Raw genomic sequence first — 26,044 nt, forward strand, 5'->3', positions numbered from 1 at the left:
CCAGCAAAGAAGTTCGTGTCCAGTCTAAGCAAGTTGAAGCACCCTGTAAGGACGCGACAGTGCCTAGTGTCTTCCTCAGGTATTTGCATTCCTCGGCGCTGGTAAGAAGGGTCCTCTGATTTCTAGAAAGTGAATATGTAATTTTAATATGAAAAATCACTTCCAAAACTGCTACCAGGCTTAACTTTAAAATGGTGAGTGCCACGTGCAGTAGTGGCTCACATGTCACTCGAGCACTTGGGAAGCGGAAGCGGGAGCATCACAAGTTTCAGGCCAGTCGGGACTATGTAGTGAGACCCTAAATTAAAGAATAGGGATGCCAAAGAAAGAAAACAAATCAAGTGATGTTGGGAAAGTTCTATAGGCCACAAGTGTCTTCTCAATTTCTGGGCCTTGGTTATTATTTCATGGTGCGTTGAACTGACTCTGCTCACCCTGTGCAACCCACCCAATAACAGAGGAGCTGCTGGCGACCCAATGACCATTCTGTCTACTCTGTTTTGAGGCCTGAACATAAATAGATCTCAGTTAGCATGCACGGGTGTGCATGTGTGTGTGTGTGTGTGTGTGTGTGTGTTGTGGGGTTATAAGTTTAATAGTTTCTATTACCGACTTAATAAAAATAGATTCAGAGGCACCTGTGAGAAGAGAGCCTAACGCTTTGCAGAAGGGCCCAAAAGTAAAAAGAAGAAAGTAAGGACATGATGAAAAAAGAAAATTGACATGGGCTCTACAAATTGCCTTTTGTAAAAGACAGAAAACCAGAAACCTGAGGAGCAGAGCAGGTGCTTGCCATCAAAGGAAGGGAGGTAGAAGCAAGCCGGCTAGAGGTTAGACAGAAACAGGTTTGTCAATCCTCAGCAACCCAGACACCCTAAGTCATAATCGGTTTTCTTTTTCTTCTAAAGAATGAGGAAGCTAGAGAAGGACTTTTGCTCTCAGGAGAGAGATAGTGGGAGGGAGGGAGGGAGGGAGGGAGGGAGGGAGGGAGGGGAGGGGGGAAAGACACTGATTTACCTGCAACCTGCTGCGAGTGCCTGTGCTCCGCATGAAAGGAGCAGGTATATCCTAAGGCATAGGTAACAGACATGGGGTCTCCATGAAAGGGAGAGAGGCACAGCTAGTAGGTGTTAGGGGAAGTCAGGCAAGCTAGGGTGAAGCGGGGAAAGTTGAGAGCTGAACGGGGAGTACAGGAGTCTGTGCTGTTTGACTGTTACGGAGAGGAACCTGTCCATAGTCCACAGCGTGGGGGAAGGAAAAGGCACTGTTGGGAATGGATCACCCAGGTGGCCGTCATGGGGAGAGGCTTAAGAGGTTGATGAAAGAAGAGGGGGGGAGGCTAGGGTTCTGTAAGCTAGTGTTCTCCCACATGGATAGCACTGTGTTCTGGGGCTTGATGAATCTGTGATAAATACTTAAAAGTGAGCAGACAGTTTAGACTCCAGAGGATAAGACTTCTGAAAGATGGTGAGAGGTATGATCTTGATCCTGCAACATCAGGACTTGAGAGACATAGCCTTCGGGCTCTGTCTATTATCTGGCAAAGCGAAGTTAATAGCCACTACTTTGGCTTGTGGCTGAGAGTGTGAGGTCTATGCAGGCCATTCAGTGAGGAGGTGATGGATGTAGGGGCATTGACTACTGGCCTCAGACTCTCAGAGGATGCTATGCTTTGGCTTGGGATGTGAAAGATGTGATGCTAGAACCTGGGCGTGGGGTTGTGAGCAGAACGTCTGCTCACCTCCCAAATCTGTGTTACTTTGTTGCTGTGGACAAACACCTGGAGAAAACAGGAAGAAAAAAAGAATTTATTTTGGCTCATGGCCTGGTAGGGTTATTCCATGTTGTTTGGTGCAACGTGCTTAGGCAGAACATTATGTCAGCAAGAGTGTGGGGGCAGAGAGCTGTTTACCTCATAATGGACAGGAAGCAGAAAGACATGAGGGGGCTGAGAATAAAAAAATAACCTTCAAAGACACACCTTCAGTGACCCATTTCATCTAGGTAGACTCATCTTCTAATGTGACCACAGCATGCCCAAAATAGCAGTACCAGGTAGGAGGACCAAGTGTTCAATGCATGAGCCTGCGGGGCACATGTTGTACTCAAGCCGTAACACTATCCTGTGAAGGACTAGAGGCTCTGCTGAGAGGATTGGAGCTAGCACAGGATACGGCAGTGCGGTGGAGTTGCATTCCCCCCACTTAGAGTGATTGCAAGAGAAATAGGAGCAATGAGTGATTGATGGTCTTGGAGGCAAAGATTAAGTAAGCATTTATGTACCACATGTAACTAAATGCTTAGAGAATAGTAGTTCTATCTCTTGAGACCGACTTACCAGCATAGAAGTTATGTTTTTGTCAGATTGACTAAGGCATCCTGGTTGTTTATGCACCTAGGTTACAACTCAGCAGAAAATAAGCCCCTAGGTACTGATTCGTATGGGGTATATAGTCCCTGTGTCTACCAGAAAAAAAGCATCAAGAAGACCCCCTTTGGTATAAGTGAACCAATAGATTTAAGTGAACCTATTGATTACAAAGGAAGAACAAAGACTGGTGAATGAGTACATGTAAGTGTTCCGTGCATTGGCCTGCAAGATGTGCACCAGGGTACTTATATCATCATTTGGAGTTTGAATTGCTTAAGTGCTTTGTTTTGAAAATTTGTAATGATGCCTTGCATGACTGTTTTAGTACTGTTCTTCTTTTCTACAAGTTGAGATGAAGGATTCTCTCTTAAAATTTTATTTTTCAATTGACTTTATGTGTATCCATGTGTGTTTGTGTGGGGGTATTCTAACTAGTTTCCTAAAAATTGTTTTTATTAAGCTATATATTTTTCTCTGCTCCCTTCCTTTCCTATCCCCTCCCTTCCCTTCTACCCTCTCCCATGGTCCCCATGCTCCCAATTTACTCAGGAGATCTTGTCTTTTTCTACTTCCCATGTGGATTAGATCCATGTATAACTCTCTTAGGGTCCTCATTGTTGTCTAGGTTCTCTGGGATTATGAATTGTAGGCTGGTTTTCTTTGTTTTATGACTAAAAGCCACTTATGAGTGACTAATATTATATTTGTCTTTGGGTCTGGGTTACCCCACTCAAATATGATGTTTTCTAGATCCATCCAGTTGCCCACAAATTTCAAGATTTCACTGTTTTCCTGCTATGTAGTACTCCATTGTGTAAATGTACCACATTTTCCTTATCCATTCTTTGGTCGAGGGGCATTTAGGTATTTCCAGGTTCTGGCTATGGCAAATAATGCTGCTATGAACATAGTTGAACACATGACCTTGTGGTACAATTGAGCATCCTTTGGGTATATTCCCAAAAGTGGTATTGCTGAGTCTTGAGGAAGGTTGTTTCCTATTTTTCTGAGAAATCACCATACTGATATCCAAAGGGGCTGTACCAGTTGTGTAACATGAGGGCCTGCTTGTTGGGGTTTCTGTCCTGCCCAGTTCCCATAGCCCGTAAATCCCAAAGAAAATCACACAGAGATCTCCATAAGTTATAAAGCTTATTGGCCCATTAGCTCAGGCTTCTTATTTAGTCTTATAACTTATATTAACCCATTATTCTTATCTATGTTAGCCACATGGCTCAGCACCTTTTTCAGCGGGGCAGGTCACACCCTGCTTCTTCATTGTCTGGACAGGACTGCAGAAAGAGCTTCCTTTTTCCCAGAATACTTCTCTCATTGCCCTGCCTCTACTTCCTGTCTGGTTGTCCTGCCTATACTTCCTGCCTAGCTACTGGCCAATCAACATTTATTTAAAACATAATTGACAGAATATAGACAATTGTCCCACACCAAGTTTACACTCCCACCAGCAGTGGAGGAGTGTTCCCTTTATGCCACATCCCCTCCAGCATAAGTTGTCATCAGTGTTTTGATCTTGGCCATTCTTACAGGTGTAAGATGAAATCTCAGAGTTGTTCTGATTTGCATTTCTCTGATGACTAAGGATGTTGAACATTTCCTTAAGTGTCTTTCAGCCATTTTATATTCCTCTGTTGAGAGTTCTTTGCTTAGGTCTATACCCCAATTTTTATTGGATTTTTGTTCTTTAGGTGACCAATTTCTTGAGTTTTTTGTATACTTTGGAGATCAGCCCTCTGTCTGATATGGGGTTGGTGAAGATCTTTTCCCATTCTGTAAGCTGCCATTTTGTCTTATTGACTGTGTCCTTAGCTTTACAGAAGCTTTTCAGTTTCAGGAGGTCCTATTTATTAATTGTTTCTCTCAGTATCTGTGCTACTTTGGTTATATTTAGGAAGCGGTCTCCAGTGTCAATGTATTCAAGTGTACTTCCTACTTTCTTTTCTATTAGCTTCAGTATAACTGGCTCTATCTTGGGGTCTTTGATCCATTTGGACTTGAGTTTTGTGCATGGTGATAGATATGGGTCTATTTTTATTCTTCTACATGTTGCTATCCAGTTATGTCATATGCTGACTAGTTTTATGTCAATGTGACATGAACTAGAGTCACTTTAGATTCAAGAACCTAAAGTAAGAAAATGTTCCAACCAGAGTGGCCTGTGGTGCATTTTCTTGTTTGATGATTGAGGTGGGAGGAGCAGTTTACTGTACACTATGCCACCTGTGGGCAATTAGTCCTGAGTGTCCTAAGAAAGACAGCCCAACAAGCCCTGGGGAGTCAAGCAGTGAGCAGCAATTCTCTACAGCCTCTGCTTCAGTTCCTGCAGCCAGGCTCCTGCCGTGATTTCCCTCAATTATGAACTAAAAGCTATAAGGCAAAATAAACCCTTTCCTCTCCGAGTTCCTGAGGGGAGGTGTGGAGAGCATTTTTATTTTTAATTTTATGTGCATGGTTGTTTTGCCTGCACATACGTCTGTGCACCATGTGTGTGCAGCAGCCACAGAAGCCAGAAGAGGGTGTTGAATCCCCTGGCACTGAGGTTACAGAGGGTTGTCATCCCCACTAAGGGTACTGGGAATAGAGCCTAGGTGTTTTAGTGCTCTTAACTTCTGAATCATCTGTCTAGCTTTGTGTAGAGTTTAAAGAAGTCACTGTACTTTAGACCCTAACTCCTAGCATGAAAACTTTATAGATAGCACCACATCTATTTGCATTTCCCCTTCCCTTGAATGGAAGAGTTTTCTCATATAGTGGAAAGCAGGTCATGTTCTGGAACCCCCTGAGGAGCTAGAAACATGTACCCCCACAGACAGCAGATCAGAAAGCCACCAGGGAGTCAAAGCACATAGTATCCCCTAGAAACAGTGACAGTGTCAGGAAGAGGAGGCTGGGAATGGAGGGGACAGTGAACACATAATGCAGAAGAGCACCAGCAGGTTCAAGGGAAGCCTCTCATGCTGGGGGTTTGTCGATGTTACGTGCTGACCAAATTGCATTTGTATTTGCACTCTTCTCTCTTTCCACCCACACATACAGTGCAATTGATTTGCTGCAGCAAAATCCAGAAGTAGTGACAGGGTTTAGCCCTGACTGGGCCACATTGATTTTCCTGCCACTGGGCGGCCAGAATAGGGCATGAGACACTAGGAGGTATCAGCTCCTCCCAGTGCCATTTGGTTTCTAGCATGATTTTCCTACCGCTGCTATCTTTTTACTGCTCTTCCTCTTAAGTGGCACCCTCCAGACTGTCCTCACAGTCGCTCAATCATGAGTTCTCTCTCCTCCTGACACTGACAAGAGCTGGGCCCAACTTCTTTCAAGACCCTCATTTACCTTTGAAACACCAAGATGGGGAAGTAGAAATGAAATCTGCGGGTGACATCATTCCTTCGCCCTTCTGGGGGTGCTGGGCTCTGGAGGGGGAGGTCCACTTGCAGGTGTCCTTACAGAGTCTGTACAAAGCATAGAGATTAGGAGAGAAATTGAGTGAGAAATGTTCTATCACCTTCCAGCATGCCTTCACCTCCTATAAATAGCAGAGCTTGCTTGTGTTCATCGGGGTGAAGACATGCATTGTAAGGAAGCTGCCAGCAAAATCACTCTGGTTCTTGTGTCCCTGGCATTATTTGAGCAGTCCCATAATTCACTGGGACTACTTTCTGAATCCTGAAGTCTGTGGTGCCTGGGACATGTTTTGTCTATAAGATGGTTATGTGGAGACTCCAAGATCTCAGCATGGCATTTTTCTGGGAAAGGGCAGAAAGCCCTTTCAAGTAATGAATAAAGGAAACCCGTTTTGCCCCTTCTTGATGGAAGGTTCCTCCTCCAGGGCTTGCTATATTGTGGGGCAGAATGCTCCTAGATGCTCTCCACATTTGCTGTCTTCACACATGTTGTAAGTCCCCTTTCAGTTACTACTCTGAAAGAGAAAGCCCCTCAAGAATAAAATGTGCGAATGTGGAGAGGGCCCTTTGTATTATCACCATCTGAAGCATGATAGATAAAGACAAAGCTAGGCATCAGCAATCTCTATCTGGTTCCTGCTCTGCTGTCCATCAGCTTCCAGGCCTTGTGCCCATCCATTCCGCCCTCTGCGCAGAGAAATTCAGGCAGTGGCCTGTAACAAAGCAGGAAATGGAGCTGGGTAGTCCCTGCCCAACATTTAATTCAAAGCTGAAGGCTGAGATATTAAGCAGGTAGCCAGGGGAGTTACTGTCCCAGTTTGCTTTCTATTCCTATGATATAACACTAAACAAAGTCAAACTGAAGAGGAGAGGGTTTATTTAGCTTAAGGTTTACAGTCCATGATGAAGGGAAGCCAAGGCAGGAAACTGAAGGCAGGCATTGTAGCAGAGACCATGAGGAATGCTGCTTATTGGCTTGCTTCCTGTGACTTGCTCATCTTCCTTTCTTATAGAAACCAGGGGTGGCACTACCTGTAATGAGCTGTCCCCCACCCCAATCAATCATCAATCAAGGAAATGCCTCCCCAGATTTACCTGCAGGCCAATCTAATGAAAGCAATTCCTCCGCTGAGATTCCCTCTTCCCAGATGTGTCTAGGTTGTTTCCAATTGAGATAAACTAAAGTGCACAGCAGTGCACTGCCCTTAGCCTTCGCATCTTGGGGGCATCACTGGGATGAGATGTTATTGGATGGATGCACAAAGACTTTCTCCATGTTTCACAGTACAGAGGGATAATGAGTAAGATTTCCTGGTTGGGAGACAGGAAGGAGACAGAGCAGCACAAGCAGTTTCTCTGTGATATCACCTTTGAAAAGTGTAATCATTTCTATGACGTCACAGTTCCAGAGTGGAATGAAAGACTCACCCTGTGTGCCCTAGTGGTTGCCTGCACATGGGAAATGGGGCTTCTTTAAATGTTCTTTTCTAGTCCTTCTCAACTCTGCCCCCCCTACCCCATACTTTCTTTTTAAAACATCTAAAGCTGAAAGATTAGCATTATGGTGGCACATGATGTTGCGGGAAGGGGGCTGCTAATGAAATCCCCATACAGACTTGGAGTCTTTTTCTGTAGGAACTGTTCTTTTCTGCTTCATCTCCACGTAGCTCTAAAAGATTGGTATCTGCTTGGTGGTTTTCTGTGATGATGCTGGTAGCACTATCATAGATTGGTTGGTGTGCTTCTTTTGGCTTCTTGCATTCTTCAACACCATTTCCATCCCACATGTCTTGGCTTAACTGTCCCAGCTTGGGCTAAATTAGGCCATGCCACTGGCTGAGTTCATGTTCTCAAGGGTTGCACAGGGTTGTGCGTCTTCCACATTCTCCTCTATGCACGAGCCCTATGTTGTCTCAGGTGCATTGGGTCACACTGGATGCATGCTTTTTGTTTATTATTGGCACCTCTTCATTTGGGAGCAAAAATTATTTACCCAACTGGGAGTGAGCTAGGGTAACACATAGCCTGGTATTGTCGGTGACTCACTGTCCCCAAGGCCAGGTCCTCTGCCTTGAAGATCAAGAGACTTGAAAAATAAAGCAGCTTCAGTGGAGACAAGAGGCTCAGAAGTTCAATCATTCTTGGCTATATAGAAGGTTCTAGGCCAACCTGGGAAACAAGAGATCTTGCATCTAAAGAAATAAATGAATGAGTAAATAAACAAGTCCACTTAGAGAAGTGCTATTGGTCTCTGCAGTTAGAGCTAATAGGTTCAAATCTAGATCCTGGGACTTGAATACTTTTGTGATTTTTCATTGGCAAGTGACTTAGCCTCACTTAGCCTCAGTTTCTTTCACTATATAATGAGAAGGAAGATATGCACAGGGGCAGTTCCTCAGGAATCAGACTGTGCCAGCAGAACGTGGGGCTATGTTGTGGGGCTTCATGCCCGCAGAAGCAGGATCGGGCAGAGGAAAAGTTAAATTGTCATAATGGTTCCACAAGCCCCTGTGAGGTCCGCAGGGCATTCTGTAGCTAAAATTGTCCACTTGAGTTGTCCCATGTTGGCTAAGGAGGCTCTCTTCAGCCAAGTCTCTCTCTGGAAGGACTAAAAGCTGGAAGCTACCCATAACAGCATTCTTTGATACCCACCCTACTCTGCGAGGGATCCCCCAAGGCATAGTGAATAGCTCCTTTGGTGATTGTGAAGGTGGAAAACTTTGTACATGAAGGACTCTGTCTCATTTCCTAATAGGTGATGGTCCTTGAGCAAGCAGTAGCTGCTGCTGTTATTTAATGGGACCTTAGGATCTATTTCTCCCTATTAGGACTGCTCAGACGTCTGTGATTTAGCTTCCTTGCTCGAGAAAGCAAGGGGACTTCTATGGTATTCAGTTACCTATCATGCAAGTGTCAAACTAAAACTTCTATGAAAAAATATGGAAATAGAATCATTTTGATTTCAAATTTAAGCTTCTTTATTTAGTTTTGTATTTTTTTTTCATTTTTGTTAGTCCTTGGAGAATGTTGTGCAATGTGTTTTGATGGTATCCACTCCCTCCTCAACTCCTCTCAGATCCATCTCCTTGCCCTATCCACTGAATTTTGTGCCCTGTGTTTATTTTTTTTAACTCATTAAGCCAGTTTGCGCTGCTCACATACTCTTAGACGAGTACTGTCAATCTACCAGGGGCCACAGTCTTAAAGAAAACTGACTCCTTCTTTCCCATTGGGTCACACTGGATGCTCAGCTAGGTGTGGGACTTTATGCCTACCTACCCCTCCTTGCTGGGATTTAGTTTGGCTTGAGTTTTTGTGTGTATTATCACAACAGCTGTGAGTTTGCATGTGTCCATGCCCTGATATGCCAGGAAAACTGTTTCCTACTCGTCATCCACCACTTCTGGCTCTTACAATCTTCCTATACCCTCTTCCCCAATGTTCCTTTAGAAGCAGTGGGTATGAGTCTGGACAGCCTTGTTCTGCTGTCTTTGGTTAGATGGTGCTATTCATAACCAGCCTTCTCCTGTGTTCTCCTTTTAATTGTTGTGGGTATAGAAACCCAACAGAGGAAAAACGCTGGCAGGAGCCAGTAAATGATGAAAGAATGAGCTCCTTTCTCTTTTTTAGGGTTCAACAGCATCCTTTCTGGAAAAAATGGTACCCTTGTAGTGAACAGACTGTGGTAGAATGAAGACCATCAAGAGCTGCATCCCCATTGGGTATCATCCACTAGAGACTTGTGCTTCAGTAAATTTCAGAAATTCTGGTATTTTTCAGGACTGAAATTCATTAGTATTGTTGTAAAGAGGCTATAAATATAGTGAAAGGCATTTACAAATAGACATTGTAAAATGCTTACACACCCACAGTCTGAACACTGTCAAAACACCAGCTGCAGCTTCCCTACTTGGAAGGATCAGAACTTTTTTTAAACTACACCTACTGTGTTTTCAAAATAGGCTTGCTTCTAGCTCTAGATAGAAGAGCATTTCAACCGAAACCCGTGTCTAGCTCTTGGCATGAGGGATCAGAGAGCTCAATTAGAGAGAAGAGCCAGTATTCCAGTCTCCTTATCCAAGTGTGGTCCATGTTCTGGAATCTAGGGAAGTCACTTGGGGATGGTTAGTTCCTATTTCTTCAGGCTGGTTCCCCATGCTTCAGCCTGTAGAGCCTCAGATAAGCCACAGAAGCATGAAACTATCCCCTTAGGTAGAAACCCTCCTTGGCAAGAGTTCACTACAAATGCCATTCGAGAGGAAGTCACCCTAACAACTGATATATTTTTTCCTTTTTATCAAATGCCATCAGAACAGAGATCCTGAAATTGGGGATAGAGCCTTTAGTAGCTATGTGTTTTTTGCAATTGTATTTTTCATTTGTATTATATTCTATATTTCTATCAGTTGTGAACCCCAAATGCCCTTTACAGCAAAAGTTCTATGTTGATGGATGCTATGTTAGAATGTATTCAATTCTTTAGACTTAATGCTGTATTAATTTGCCCAGGCTATCATAACAAACTACCTGAGCAGTGTAAACAGCAGACATTTAGCTTATCATAGTTATAGACGCATTATACTAGGAGGGAAGACATGACAAGATTTTCTTCTGCATGGCCCCGAGAGCTTGCTTAGTATTTAAGACCACTTGCTACTCTTCCAAAGGACCTAAGTTCAAATCCAAGCACTACCTCTTCTGATCGCCACAAGTACCAGGCATGTACTCCGTGCACATCCATACATGCAGGCAAAACATCCCCTGGAACTGGAATTATAGATGGTTGTGAGCCACTGTGAGGGTGCTGGGAACTAAACCCAGGTCCTGTACAAGAGCAACAAGTGTTCCTAAGTTCTGAGCCATCTCTCCAGCCCTATAATAAATGAAAAATGTGAATACAAGAAAAAGGGGCTGGAGAGATGGCTCAGCAGTTGTGAGTACTTATTGTTTTTCCAGAGAATTTGAGTTCAATTCCCAGCACCCATGTCAGGTGGCTGGCAATTGCTTATAACTCCACCTCCAGGGAATCCAATGGTATCTTTGGTTTCCTGCACTCAAGTAGCATACACTCACACAGATAAACAAACATACACATGAATAGAAGGGAAAATAAATCTTTAAAAATAAACGGAAGGAAAACCCCCCTATAAACTTATTCCTGAGACAAGTACTATTCACATTTTAAAAAAAATATTACTTGCCCATATTTTTCCTGTGTATGATTCAGCTTGGTTTTTGTCAATCTTACACAGGTGTTATCATATAGACGATCATAAAACTTTATGACTTGGAGAAAATGCATCTATTATACAACTGGATAATGCATTCCCATTTTAAAAAATTTGGCCAGTGTTCCTGGATTCCACAGGTATTTTTCAGGCACTGAGCTGGGTAATGAAAAATCACTCATCAGACTTCCCAGCAATAACTGCCATAAATATTCTTCTAGTCTTAAAAAAGAATTCCTCTTCTTAACACATAAGGGAGGCATGTGGGAGGATGCATATTCCTGTGCGTGCCATCGTTACCCTGCCTTTGTTCTCTAACATTGTAATATAGGCATTCATTCTTATCAGGAGAAACCTGTTTGTAAGTGCCATTTAAATGCCTCATAAAAGCCCATCAAATGTCATGGTTTACTCAAATGTTTCCCTACATGTAAAATAGTCCATTGGGGTTTTTTTTGTGAGGGGGGCGTTCTTCATTGTAAACAATACAACAATGCATAGAACCTATTTATTATAGACTATATCTTTCATATGGTCCAAACTATGGCTCAGAAGTGGGTTCAAAGCATATGAACACTTAAAATCTATATTCTATTCTTAAAACTCAATTAATTTGTCCTATGATATTCCACAGATCTGAGTAGCTTTCAAAATTTCATGGTATAGCAGGTGAAATAAACTTGAGACGAAGAGAAAAAACACTGCATGACCATATCTTCATGTGGGGTCTAAGAGTGACAAATAAGGAGAGGGTGATCAAGGAAGATAGCCAGTATCAGTCCTGGACTGCATATGTACGCATATGCATACCACCAACACATATACCACTCAAATGCATGCAGACATGCCCCGCACAAATATAGAAAATAAACTAAAAGGCTAAAACACTATTTCCGAAAGAAAAACAAAGACCTATAAAAGAATAAAATAGTTGAGAATAATATAGTAATAATGGGCACTGAAGTCATCTCCAGCCCTTGAGATAGGCTCTTATTTGCTAAGAAACTTCCAGTTAACTCAAAGAAGTACGCAGCAGCTCTAAGATTGAGAGTAGCCAAAATACATCATGAAACCATGCGTTCTGAAGCAGTCAAATTTTGAAGAACATGTGATCAGTTCAGAAGCAACCCTCCTCCTCACCATCAGCTCCTCTGATGTGCTTCAGCTGCCCACCAGGATGTCAAACCAGCTTGCCTTTTGAAGGCTTTCAGAAGTCTCCCTTCCCAGATGCCAAAAGCCAAGCACACTCGTCCTTCCAATACAGTGGTATAATATTTATATATAGTGTACCCAGTGTTCCCTGTACTTTGAATCACCTTTATTACTTACAATCATGCTTCACTCTAGATATCATGCTATGGTGTTATTCCCGTACTCTTTATGGAATGCTGACAAGAAAAATCTACGATCAACATGTGACTTTCCCTTAAGTATTTTCATTTCTTTTTCGTTTCAACTTTTTAAACTGTGTGCCTGTGTGAACAAAAGAATGTGTACTTGCATGCACGCATGCACACACACACACACACACACACACACACATGAGTGTAGGTGCTGGTGGAGACTAGAAACTGGGGTCAGATTCCCTGGTGCTTGTGTCACAGATGGTTATGGGCCACCTAGCATGGCTGCGGGAACTGAACTCAGGTCCTCTGCGAGAGCAATACAATCTCTTAACTCTCCAGTCCCCTTATTTTTTTTCTAAAGTACAACTCTATTTACTGTGGTACTATCCACTGAACTCAGGGCTTCACATGTCCTAGGCAAGAACTCTATTGTAACACTCTATCCCCAGCACAAATATTTTTGTTTTTCATTGGAAAATAGTTAATTGTATATATTTATGGGTATAGTGTGACATTTTAGTACACACATATAGTGCATTGCTGATCCTATCAGGATGATTGGCTTATCTGTCACCTCAGGTATTTATTTTTTCTTTATGTTGGGAATGTTCAAAAACCCTATTAGCAATTTTGAAATATTTAATCAATTGCTGTTGGCTACAATTTCTAGTCATTCTATAGAGCATTACAAGTTATTCCTATGCCCATCTGTGGCCATAGATTTATTAATTATCTTTCCATTTCTCTCTTCTCTATACCTTCCTCAGACTTTGGTAATCACTGTTCAGTTTTCTATTTCTTTGAGATCAGTGTTAATTTAAAAAAAAAATATTCGTGTGGGGGTGTGTGGAGGTCAAAGGACAACTTTATGGAGTTGGTCTTTCCTTCCACGTTTCTGTGGTCTCCAGGAATTGAACTCAGGTTACTGGGATTTCATCTTTCCAGCACCTGTGGTTTTCCCTTGAGGCGGGGAGCCCAGGCTGTACTGACTTTTGTAATCCTCCTGCTTCCATTATGTATTCTTGGCTGATCTCAGGCTTGTAATCCTCCTGCCTCCACCTCTAAGGTACTGAAGTTATAGGCATGCGTTATCACTGCCAGCTAAGTGTTTTCCTTTTTGTTACTAGAAATTCTAAACAATGTAAGGTTGTGATGGGCATTACCCTGATTGTTAGTGATTTTGAGCCATTTTTTATGTACCTATTGTCCATGTGGATATCCCCTTTTGAGAAATGCCTAACTCTGGTCATTGTGGTTTTATTGTTGAGTTGTACAGTTAGTTGAATCTGTGTGTGCAGAACTCATAGAAAGTTGACTATACCTTCAAATGAGTGGATGCGGAGGCCCAGAAAATCAAAAGTTTTTAAATACCTCCTTTCTGCGCCCCCCTGCCCACATCCTACCACACCAAATGGCTTGGTATATGCCCAAGGCAGCAGCCTTGAGGGCCCTAAATTTTCTTGTCCTATATAGAAAGGGAGTCTGAGGTGGTCCCCAGTTGGGGACTCCAAAGCCTTAGGATGTTGGATGAGATAGTAAATAAAGGCCTGGCCCATCTCTGAAGATACTTCCCTTTCAAGCTCTCCAGTAGATCATGTTCTTCCTGGACTTCTGTTTCAACCTCCCTCTGATCCAGCAAGTTCCGTAATGCACATTCTAGAGCAGGCTTTGTGACACGTTACCCTCAGTGAAGGCCCAACAGGGGAAACAAGATACTGGTAGTTCTCGCCACTCTGCCCTCTAGTGAGGAGTATGTGAGCGTTAAAGTTGGCTGTTTCCTTGAGAAAAGAGAGATCTAGCGCCTTCCATGAGTCCTTCACCACAGACATGCTGACATGCCAGTGTGAACTGGGGGACTCTCACGGGGCTTCATTCCTAGAAGAAGATGATTGCTGGGAGAGGGAAGGCCAGTCGTCTCCAGGGATGAGCCCCTGATAAGTTAGCCGATTTCAAGAGTTCAGCCCTAAACTCATCTAAACAATACTAAAGCAGCTTGTACTTATAAACTTACATACACACGCACACATGCACACACTCACAAATATACACACATAGCCCAGTACATCCTTGCCCATGCTAATCTTGCCAGTTTGTCTCCTCTGAGGACTTTAAGCTGTAGTGCTGGGAACCTTGGTCATCTCATGTACACTTGCTTCTCTGCTCAGTCCCACCCTCTTCTCCTTTTTTCCTGTTCTCTTCCTTTCTCTTTCATGTTTTTAAGTGTGTGCGTGTGCACGCATGTCTCAGAGAATCACCTCAGGTGTCAGTCATTGCCTTCTACGTTGTGTAAGATAAGATTTCTTGTTCTCACGCCTTCGTCCAGCCATGCCACACTGTATTTCCTGAGTTCAGCTGGCTCATAGACTTCTGGGGAATTCTTCTGTCTCAATCTCTACCTTAGGGGCATTGCAATTACAGACATATACGACTGGGCCGGGCTTTATGTGGGTTTGTAAATTTTGAACTCAAGCCCTCCTGCTTGTGTGATAAGAGCTTTAATTCAGTGAGCCATTTCCCCAGGGCACAGTCATGCCTCTAATAGGTATGTCTTTTTATTTCCCCCAATGCCCAATTATCATGTTCCATGTGCCCCGAATTCCCCAGCCCTACTCAGGACTGTGGCCTGTAGTCATCATGCCTTGTGGACCTGTGGTCTATGTGTCTTTCCAGAGGAGGTACTTCCCACCCTGGGCCTCTCCATACTCCCATCAGACAGAGGTTTGGGGCAGTGAGTCTGTTCCTGGTATATTCTGACTTCAGGCCATGGTAACTTGCAAAGGCTGTGAGATGGACTATTTCTATTGCTTTGATAGGAACAATTATTTCAACATTTCATGGTGAGGATCAGTCCTCGGATAACTTTATTTGGGGCTCATCTCCTGAATAGGGCCAAAGAGCTGCCTTTTTGGAGAGATATGGAGGGAATCTCAGGCTAGTCTACAAAGAAACTGTGTCTTTCCTCATCTTGGAGACATAATCCCATCCGCATGTGGGCTTCTTCCAGCCCAGATTCTGAGAGAAGTCACTCGTGGCATAATGGGCATAGAGTGGGGGTAGGGCATGACCACTCAGAAGCAATCTAATTTTATAGACTTGTACCCCAGTGCCAGCCTTCAAGCTGCCAGACCTCAACTTGACACCTTATGCCTGTCAACAGCCTGGCCGATGCCTCAGCCCCAGGCCAGAGAACCCTTTTCTCAAGGTTAAAAGTAGCTGACCTTTGACAAGAAGCGTTGGCTAAATTCTGTGTTCCTTAAAAGGGAAGCCGCCAGTTTGCCAGTGCTTATTTGGCCATGGGGCAGGAACAAGCCTGTGTCGCATCCTGTGGAGACAGCGGGAGGGTTTGTGGCTAGAAGTGCTTTGGCAAAGGGTCATTATTAAAATAGCCATCTTAGAAAATATGCACAGAACAGAGGGCCATCCACTCTGCTGGCCAGTTTATACCACAGCCCGTGTGGCCGGACAGTTCATTGGCTTTCACTACCTCCCTTTGGCTCCTTTTGCAGGTAACAGTGCCATTCACCACCCACCCACACACACACACACACACCACCCTCCGTAATGTGTGTGCAGCCAGAATGTGGACAGAATGACAAGGGCACACTGATTATTAAATGTCTGGACTTGTGTTTTTAATGTAGGGGTGACAGTCCAAAGATTGACTTGGCGGGCAGCGCACTCTCTGGCATCCTCGACAAGGACCTCTCAGACCGCAGCAATGACATTGGTGAGTGAAGACACTGTTCTGCTTCTCTTTGGAGACTTAGAAAAGAACTGCAGGGCCTAGCTTGCTGCTTCAAGCAATGGCATGGGCTCTGTTGTGACCCCTAAAATGCTAGGCTGTCAGCCTTTGCTGGGTTTTAGGTGTCCCTGCTTCACAAGGAAAGTAAGTGATGGCAATTTCTACCAGAATACAAAACACGGGGGGGGGGGGGGGGGTTAGCCTCCCTGGCCTTAGCAAAATGCCTTGTAAGTTCTAGTGAAATGATGAATGAAGGTTTTTGTAGAAATAGGCACTTACTTAGTTCATGTTTATCCAGCCTAGAAAAGGGTACAAATGCAAAATGTCAGGATTTACTGTAAAAGTGGCACTAAGTACTTTGACTTTGATGTTAAAATGAGCTTTTTTGTGTGTATGGTAATTACCACTTAGCACAAACGAGGAATTTGCTTTCCCAAGGTCAAACCAGTGCAGCGTGAGAAATGGGAAGGGGCTAAGGTCACTCGCAATAAACAAAAGACGAAGTCCTTTTGGGCTATATCTGGATAGGTGTGAGGTGACTGGCAGTGTGATCTGGTAAACAACAACTTTAACGATACCAAGTCTCAAGTCCAGGTCTTTTTTTTATTTGTACCTATAAGGTAGCATCCTCCTGCATTCTGTTTTAGAAGTCTACATTTCAAAATTGTCCTTATTAATGTTTGCTTGGGAGATCATTATAGATTCACAGAGAGATTCTAGAAATGATACAGATGTTCCTCCTCCTCATCCCATGCTAACATGTCTTAAACTCTAGTACTATACTGCCCCTCGTGTGTTAGCTCCTTAGTCTCATTATGATTTTCCTAGTTTTTCTGGTATCTCTATGTATAAGTCTCTTTGCAATTTTATTTGTGTGTATCTGCTAACATAGTCAGGGTTCATAATACTCTGTCACTACCAGGATTCCCCATGTCGCGCACTTCTTTCTTCTTTCCTCTGTCTTTTGTTGTTGTTTTTGGTGTTTGTTTTCTTTTGCTTTTCTTTTTAGGTTGGGTCTCCTTATATAGTTCAGGTGTCCTAGTTTCCTTTCTAGTTGCTATGATAAAATACCCTGGCAAAAAACTACTTAAGGGAGAAGGGTTTATTTTTAGGTCACAATGCCAGGCTACAGTCCTTCATTTTGGGAAGCCAAGGCAGCAAGGGACATGAAGCCGCTAATCATATCCACTCTCAAGAGCAGAGAGAATAAATGCAGGCACACCTACACTCCTCTTGTATTCTCCATGATAATACAGTTCAGGATCTCCTGCCTAGGGATTGCTGCCACCCACAGTGGGTGTGGGGGAGTTTGCCACCTCAATTATCAAGATAATACCCCTATAGACATGCCCACAAGACAACCTGATCTAAACAATACCTCATTGAGACACTCTTCCCAGGAGATTCTAAATTTCGTCAAGTAAACAATTAAAACTTACCATCATACTGCGATAGCTTAGAACTTATGGTAATATATATTCCACACTGGCGTCAAACTCAACATACTCCTGCCTTCACTTCGCCAATCCTAGGCTTACAGGCATATACCACCATGTCAGGCTATATTGCTCATTTCTAACCACGTCTACCTTCCTCCAGGTCTCTCACCCCCAACATCTGGCAGTCATTAGTGGGACTGATTTGACACAGAAAATAGATTTCCAGAATCATCTGTGTTGGCCACTTAATTTAGAAACAAATGCCCACGAGTTGGCAGGCCTTACAGGTGCAGTAGAATGCTTGGCATGAGCAGTCTTCTTATCTGCCTGATGTTCCCCCCCCCCCCAAGATTGGATGCTGTTTTCTTCAGAGTCTGCTAATAGAATCCCATATTTGCAAAGTGCTGACCTGGAGTCTCTGGCCTGACCTTGTGAAACCTTGTGTGCAGGGTGCTTGGTTGTGACTGTAAATACCAAAAATGTTTGTGCTGCTTCCAGAAGCTACTTTATATCCTCAGCCAGCCTTTGAGTCATGAAGCAGAATCTGACCGTTGAAGCTGGCCGTCTACAAGCTTGGATTGAGTGGAAGAGTAGGAAGGAGCAGAACAGAGAGTAGCTGATTGAAGACCTAGATTAAGTTACCGTTCTCCCACTGTGGTCTGGTGTTCAGCCTCTGTTTTCAGCCAGAGCAACTGATTGGTGAAATACTACTAAAGGTCACGGGTGAGACCTCACACAGGAAAGGGAAGTGTTTTTCTGTCTCTAGAATACACAGTGCTAAGTGTCTTGCTTTTTTTTCTCTGAGCACTAGCCTTTGACCCTTGTTTTCTTTGGGTCTGGAGTCGTCTAGGAAGGCTATTGCCAAAGTACGACCAGCGTGTTTTCTAGTCTGACCAACTAGTTTGCAAATACTGGCGGCATCAATGGGAGAAGAATTCCTCCGAGTACTTTTCATACTGTGGAAACTAAATCCCAGCTGTATGTATTTGGGGACCCACAGAGATGATGCTGAGGGTTTTTCTTTCATTTTCCCAAGAAGTTGTTAATCCCAGAAGACTAACATTGCACAAGTTAACAACCTAATAGATAGATTATTTGAATTCCAGGAAATACTGAGGGGCAGCTATATCATCAGCCAAGAAATACTGGAGCATCCACCACCCAAACACTCTCACACACAGGTCTGCCTCTGTGGATCCATAAGACATAGGCTACCAAATGACTCTGGAGATGTGAGCATGTGGCACCTAAGTAGTAGGACATAATGCTGATCGGGATATTCCTGGGTGCCAGGGTGCCAGGACATGCTCCACAAAAGAGCAGAGACTTAGCTCTATCTTGGATTTGCTTAGCCAGAGGTGGGAGCAGGCAGGGAAATCCCATGGAGAAGTTCTGAAATCTTGGCATAGATAAACCAGTCTGGCTGTAGTAGGAAGTTTCTGTGGAGAAGAAAAAGTGACTTGGAAATGTAAGTAGGGATCAAACTGAGTTTAGGGGTGGTGGATCTGTATTATCCTAGAGACAGTAGATTGATGAGAACATTGAAGTGATGTTTCAAACCTCAAAATTTGTATACTAAATGCTGATTTAGATAAAATAAATAAATTGGATAAAAGAAAGCTAGATGCCAATAAGTTAAATGGGTTTAGTTAAGCACACTGACTTAGATATTGTCCAGACATCCGGTGTCAGTGCTGGGAAGGATCTGAAAATGAAGACGAAGGATTTAGAGGCAGGCAGGGATTGGAGGCAGAAGTTAAGCGTTCCCCATAAGCACTGTCAGGGGAGGAGATTGCAGGATTAGTGGCTCTAATCTTGCGTTGGAGTGCTGGATCTGTTGCTGCTGGCCTGAGTAGCTTCCCGTACTTAGCATCTCCACTGACTTCCTTACCTGGTGCTCCAGAATTATATCAAAATACTTGGTGGACTGCAAAAAGATAGAAATGTTTATATTAACATTGTTTGCTTAGAGGTATCTTCTGGGTTAAGAAGGTAAAGTCTAAATTTACCATAAAGAATTGGGAGGGATAGAAAAGATTGAAAGGGGGTCCTGGAGAAATGTCTCTGAGTAAAGACCTGAGCAAACCCATAGAATGAACATAGTAGCAAACATCTGCAATCCTAGTGTTCCTCCAGCAAGATGGGAGGTAAAAATAGGAGGAGCCCCTGAAGCTGCAGCTACTCTTGTAGATACAGTGGAGATCTATTGGAGATCCTCCCTCAATCAAGGTAGAAGGCAAGGACCAACGCCCAAGGTTGTCCTCTGAACTTCGCATGTGTACCAAGACATGCAATTTGAGCAACCATCTGAATACTCGTGTGCATGTGTGTGTGTGTGTGTGTGTGTGTGTGTGTGTGTGTGTGTGCGCATGTACATACATAGTACACACACACATACCACCCTGACACAACACAAAGAGATTTAAGATGCACCTTGGGGTGAAGACCAAACCTCCACAAAATCATACACATTCAAAGAGGAAAAAAAAAGAATCTTGCAGCGTCTCAGAAGCCAAGGGAAAAGCAATTGTTTGAGGTAGAATGTCTTTAAACCCAAAGGCAGAAATGCCATTTTCATGTGGGTTGGTCAAGGAGAAAAGGATATTTCAGGGCAGGGGTTGGCTCTTTCTAAGACCCGCTTTTGTAGGATTCCACTGCTTTGAATCAAGGAGGACAGTGTTTGTACCAGAATGTTTTTGTTAGTGACTCAGACAATTGAAGCTGTCCGAATGTGGGCTGCAGTGAATAGCATAATGCAGCCCTGATCATCATTAGAAACCATCAGTGTTCTCTATAAATAAATCTGTGTTTCCTCTTAATAAAGCTGTAATTTAAAATTATTATAATATTAAATTAGAGAACATGGCTTTTTCAGATCTTGTGTGGGTAGCTCTCAGCATCTGTCAGCCAACGATAATTTAGAATGAAATCACTTGGTCCAAAACTAAGCTGTTGATGTCAGATTGAGATATTGTTTGTAGCAAACTATGCAACCATTTTCAAGTAGCATAATAGAAGATATGGAAGAGCTCCAACACAGGCCTGAGCATGAATAGAAACAAAAATTAAATTGTCCGGTTCTCTCTTGGTGATGGAAGAGTCTCTGTTCTGACTGAATGGGAGATTTGAGGCCATGAAGTTAAGTGCCATAACATTTTCTTTTATTATCCCTTATATTGTAGCTCCCCTCGCATGGTGAGATTTATTGTTAGACTTTAATACAATCAAGAGATTTTCAGTTCTTTTCCTTCAGAAGCACATAATAACGGGCCTCCAGATGGGAAGCAACTTATGAACTAAGCCACCTATCTTCAACTAATTGACTTAGAGAAAGGTTTTTTCATTCCTTCCAAGTTACTTGACATCTTTGCTTTTGTTCCATTCTGTTCAAATCCACTTAAGCGTCTCTTTATGCTACCACTACCCTCTTCACTTCAGGAAGGTGAAATCTTCCTCTCTCTCTTCAATCTGAAACACATCACACTGTAGTCAATGTGGGAGCCAAGAGGTGCTGACTTTGAAGTCAGCAGACTTGATTAAGAGGACGTGAAGGCTAACTTAAATTTATCCTCAGTTTGTTCATGGATTCACCACTCAGTGATGCCTGAGGACTGAGCTTCCTTTGGACCAGAGAATAGAAAAGGACTTCCCTATGTGTTAGGTATTTAAGAGCCAGTCAATCTGGGGATCAGTTGAGAAGGCTTAGAAACTCAATCATTGTGTTAGATAGCTCTGTAAATTTACTAAAAATTATTGTCATAATACTTAATATGCCTTTATGGTTTAGAATTTATACCCCAGTAAAGCTGTTAAGAATAGTGAACTGAAATTTTTCCAGACATTCACATTAAAATCCCATTTTTTTTAAAAAAAAGGGTGGTATAAACATGAGGTTTGAGAGCTAGATCAGTGGTAGGACCCAAGTTTAATCTGCAGGACCCATGTATTTAAAATGTTGGTGTGGTGCCATGTGTTTGTAATCTCGGCATGGAGGAGATGGAAACAGGTGGGTGGATCTCCATGGTTTGCTGGCCATCCAGCCTAGGCTTCTCAGTGAGTTCCAGGCCAGAAAGAGTTCATTTATCCAAAACATCAAAAGCTAGGACAATCCCAAGAATAGCACCCAAGATTTCAAGCTTGTCCTCTGGCCTCCTCACACGTGTGCCTGAACACAGACAAACACACAAAAAACTGTAAATACTACTCATGTGTAAGTATGGGGTTAGAAATGTCTCTCCCGTGCTTTTTAAAATAATTGTGACTATGTAGAGCGGCACCAGCAATACTGCTGTCCTGGGGCTTCTGACTTAAGTGCTAACCAATCCTTTACACAGAGAACTATGTTTCTGGACTCTCTTGAAGTCTCCTCTTAGGCTGTAAAATATGTGCATTTTTTCATGTGAAATAAAGCATGTCCTTACTGTCCCTGATTCCCCTCTAAGGCACAGTTGCAGATGGTTGCCTCTATAATAATATAAGTATATATGTGTTTGGATGGCATGACTACATGTTGCTACAGTCATTCCTCCGGTACAGGTGTAGCACAGACCTTTTGAGCTGTGCTCTCCCTTCTCCCAGGATCCCTGTTTCCTAGTGTTGAAATTACAGCAGTGGGAGCAAGCAAGGAGAGAAGGAACTGGCAGGTGCTGGGTGCCTCCCACATGCTTACATGTTTTTCTCAGCAACAACCCTGGGAGGGAAGAATATGGTGACATGTAGTTTTAGAGCAAAGGAATAGTGAATAAAGATGGCCAAGTATTTGGTGAAAACTAACCAGCTGCCTAAGAAGAAGCAGAGTTGAATGGCATTCTCCCTAAGCTGGGAGCCCAAACTTCCAAGAAATGACCAACTATCACAACTGTGTCCCCAAAGGACATATGGTAGTGATGTCTGGAGACATCTTTGTTCATCATGTCACAGGAATGGGGGTGCTATTAACTTGTAGTGAGTAAAGGCCAGGGATATCAATGACATCCTACAGTGTGTAGGACAGCCACATAAATGACCACAAAAGATTCAGCCTTAGATATCAGCATCACGAATGTCAGCTGAAGAATGTGAACTGGGAGCAGGAAGCACATGCACGTGTGCAAACACACACATGCACACACCCCTCAGATACAGCCTTGCATTTCTTGGAGTTTGCTAATTTTCAGGAGAATCTCCATAAAATGTATTTTAAAAGCAATTTCAGAGCTTTTGGAAGTCAGTGGCTGTATACATAAATAAGTAAATAAATATATTGGAAATAATGAATTTAAACATCAACCAGTGGTGTTATGAGGGAAGGGAAAGAGAGGGGGAGATGTGGATAAGGGAGGGAGGAAGATGGGGATAAGGGAGGGAGTGAAAGAGGGAGGAAGATGGGGTAAGGGACTGAGGGCGAGGGAAAGAGAGACAGAGAGAGCAATCCCATGCATTCTCTTTCTCAGGCTTGTGGCAAGTTATTGGAGGAAGGAAGCTGGGGAGGAAAGAGGGAGGAAGGAAGGGGGGAGAGAGGGAGAAAGAGACAGAGACAGAGAGCCTATGTATTCTCTTTCTCAGACTTGTGGCGAGTTATTTACTGTAGAAAAAGTGATATAAGTTAAGCCTGGCTTTTGCATAGAAAGAAAATAGTATTTTTGAGATCAGACATTGTCATCAGTTGATTTACTGGCTACTGTCTAAATTATTCAATAAAATAGACATGAAACTTGATCAGTACTAAATTCTAAATCTCTGTATAGTAAAACTATGTAAGACATACATGAAGCAATTAATGGTGAGTGATCATTAGCATACATCTTTTTGTTTCTGTGGTTAACAAGTGATTAAATTGCTTAATTTCGAATCCTCTAACTTTTTCTATAGGAAATCATTTTTAAGGGTTTCACAGGCAAATTCTGAGAAAAGACTTAGATCATCTGGCTTTGGACTATTGGCTTTTCAGTCCTCTTTCTACTAAAAACTTTCTATTATAAAAGTTCACATTAAGATTCTTTCAGAACTAGAGAGCCAGTTATTAGTCTTTGCGATATTTCAGGTCATCAAGTAATGACTCCAGTTTTGTGGGTTACACAGTCCTGCCATAGAGAACTCCTTGACTGACTTGGAGTCGACTCCATGGAGACTTCTAGGTAGTCTCCTGGCAAAGCATTGTGTATGAACATTGAACCGCACCTCTCAGCTCTCTTGGGGTTAGTTGCTCAGACATAAGAACTTTCATCTGAGGGGTACAGCTTGCTCGTACTGACGCCTTGCCAATGACCTTCAGACAGCCTTTGGGACCAGGGATATGCTTTGTATAACCCAAGCCAAAGAATGGGAAGGCTCAGTTGTAGTTTGCACTCAGGTAAATATGTGGGACAGTATGGGGTGCATGTGCGTTCACATGTCACTCTAGCTTCCATTTAGTGACACAAGTCAAGATCAAACGTAAATTGCTATTGTGGGTAATTTAGAAACCCTCTGCATTTCTCAAATGTGTGCCAAAAAGAAAAGAGGTTAGTCTGAGGGTCAGATATTTTATTCCACAAAGCAAATGAGGCTGCACCATATACTCCTGCTAGCTTGCCTCTTTACCCACACAGTCCTTGTAAGCAGTTTAACTGCTACCTGGTTCTTCTGAAGGTTTAATTCAGAAGAGGCCCTCTCCCTTCAGCACCTCAAGCCTGTCCTGAGCACCACCCTTCTAGCTCAAAGTATAGGGGTGTCATGAGGTGAACTAGGCCAGCCTGAACACCAGCATCCCTTTCAAAAGCCATCTTTGGGTCCTACAGGACAGGGACTAATGATGGCCTGGATCCTTTTTTGTTTTTGTTTGTTTTCTTTTTCAACATAAAGTTTCTCTATGTAGCCCTGGCTATCCTGGAACTCACTCTGTAGACCAGACTAGCCTTGAACTCACAGATCCACCTTCTTCTGTCTCCCAAATGCTGGGATTAAAGGTGTGCACCACCACTGCCCAGCTCAACTTGGTCCTTTAAAGGGCTTTTAGCTAGCTGGTTTCACTTACAGATCTCACTGTTAATGGGTCACATTAGAAGCCACGTACTCACTCTATCTGTGCAGCCCTGACAGGGCAGTCCTGGCTTTGGCAGCCCATCTGTTTATTGCTGTTGTTGTTGTTGTTGTTTTAATTGTTTTTAGGATGACTGGTTTTACTTTTTTAACTGAGCTTGGAAAAGGGTTACATGCTTGCCATGTTGGATTTGCAAAGAGACTCAAATTTCCTTTCCAGGTATTTTGATCACTTTTCTCTTATAGAGGTATTCCTATTCTACATCCAGCCTGAGGCATTAAATGTCTTTGCCTTTGCTGCATGTTAGAGACCGTCTTCATCCTCCGTGGTACAAATTTGGGGGCATACCCCGTAGCTTCAAAGAAGTCTAACTCAGCAAACAGACTTCTATCATAACCTTTGCTACATCCACGGAAGCCATTAAGCTATAGATGTATGTAGAAGCAAGCAGGGAAGAGGTGTCACTCAGCTTTCAGACTGTATGGAGCATTTATTTGGCTAGAGGCACCCCTACCTTCTACCTCCCGGTTGTGGGTTCATAGGTTGGCAGAGACTGATTCTGGCTTTCATTTTGCATAAGCATATCTGAAGGGGTGCATAGCCTGAGGATAAGATGGGTTTGTGCATGGAACGTGGTTTTGGTGGAGTATTGGCAAATGTGTTTAAAACATGTATCCTCTTGGCAGCTGTGCCAGGTGAACCTCACACCTAGATTATGAGTGGAAACAAAGCGGCTAATCTGTTCTCTCTTTATGGATTCTGGAGATGCAGGTGCTAATCACTGCTCCTTTTTCCCTTGGTGACTCTGCTGCCACGGGTTTCTATTTGAGCTCTAAAAATGGGCCCCTCTTTGCAATTTGCACAGAAGATTTTCCACAGCCACTGAATGGCTGATGTGCTGATGTGTGGGGTGAGAGTTCCTTCTTCCCACCATGGCTTTTGATGTTGCTTCATTGTAAAGAAAGTGTCTGCATCCCTGTGGTCTTGGAGTTTTCCCATTTAAGCCTTATAAAACTGCCAACCTTGCTCCTAGATCCCTGTTCTCAAATCTTGCAAATTCATTAATAGCACACAAAAACACAATTCCACCTGTGGGCTTTAAATCACACAGCCTCTCATCATGGAAGAATAGTCCTAAGAAGCTGATGATTCAAGTAATTCATCCCCTTCCCTTCCTCCCTTCTCTGTCTGAAAAACAAGGCTAGCAAGTTGTTTGTTACTCTGTTAAACAACCACTTTTGAGTACTCATTCACGAGCCAGGAATGATGGTAGGCCTGGGAAAAGAGATCAAAGCCACAGCTTCTTCCTGGGATGGTGAATGAGGCAGATAAGTCAGCATGGAATGTCAATACAGGGTGGGCGAATGGCGAGGGGGGAGTCATGTATAAGTGGGAGAGCAGCCAACCCAGGCCCTGGAGTGCAAGTCATGGCGTTGGTCTTCCAGAACGCAGAAGGAGTTAGCTAGACAGATAATCTCAGGCTCTTTGTACATTTC

General features: G+C 43.2%; 1 protein-coding gene across 11 annotated transcripts in view; it reads left to right on the plus strand.

Moving 5' to 3' along the window:
* Sh3kbp1 (SH3 domain containing kinase binding protein 1) overlaps window positions 1-26,044 on the plus strand; it is a 339,294-nt gene that overhangs the window by 293,723 nt on the left and 19,527 nt on the right. For all 11 annotated transcript variants that reach the window (XM_075956713.1, XM_075956717.1, XM_075956716.1 and 8 more), the window contains one exon: window positions 16,009-16,094. In XM_075956713.1, the coding sequence (XP_075812828.1) occupies window positions 16,009-16,094 (86 nt within the window). The remainder of the gene's footprint in view (window positions 1-16,008; window positions 16,095-26,044) is intronic.

This window comes from Microtus pennsylvanicus, chromosome X, assembly GCF_037038515.1.
Source record: "Microtus pennsylvanicus isolate mMicPen1 chromosome X, mMicPen1.hap1, whole genome shotgun sequence".
NCBI lineage: Eukaryota > Metazoa > Chordata > Mammalia > Rodentia > Cricetidae > Microtus > Microtus pennsylvanicus.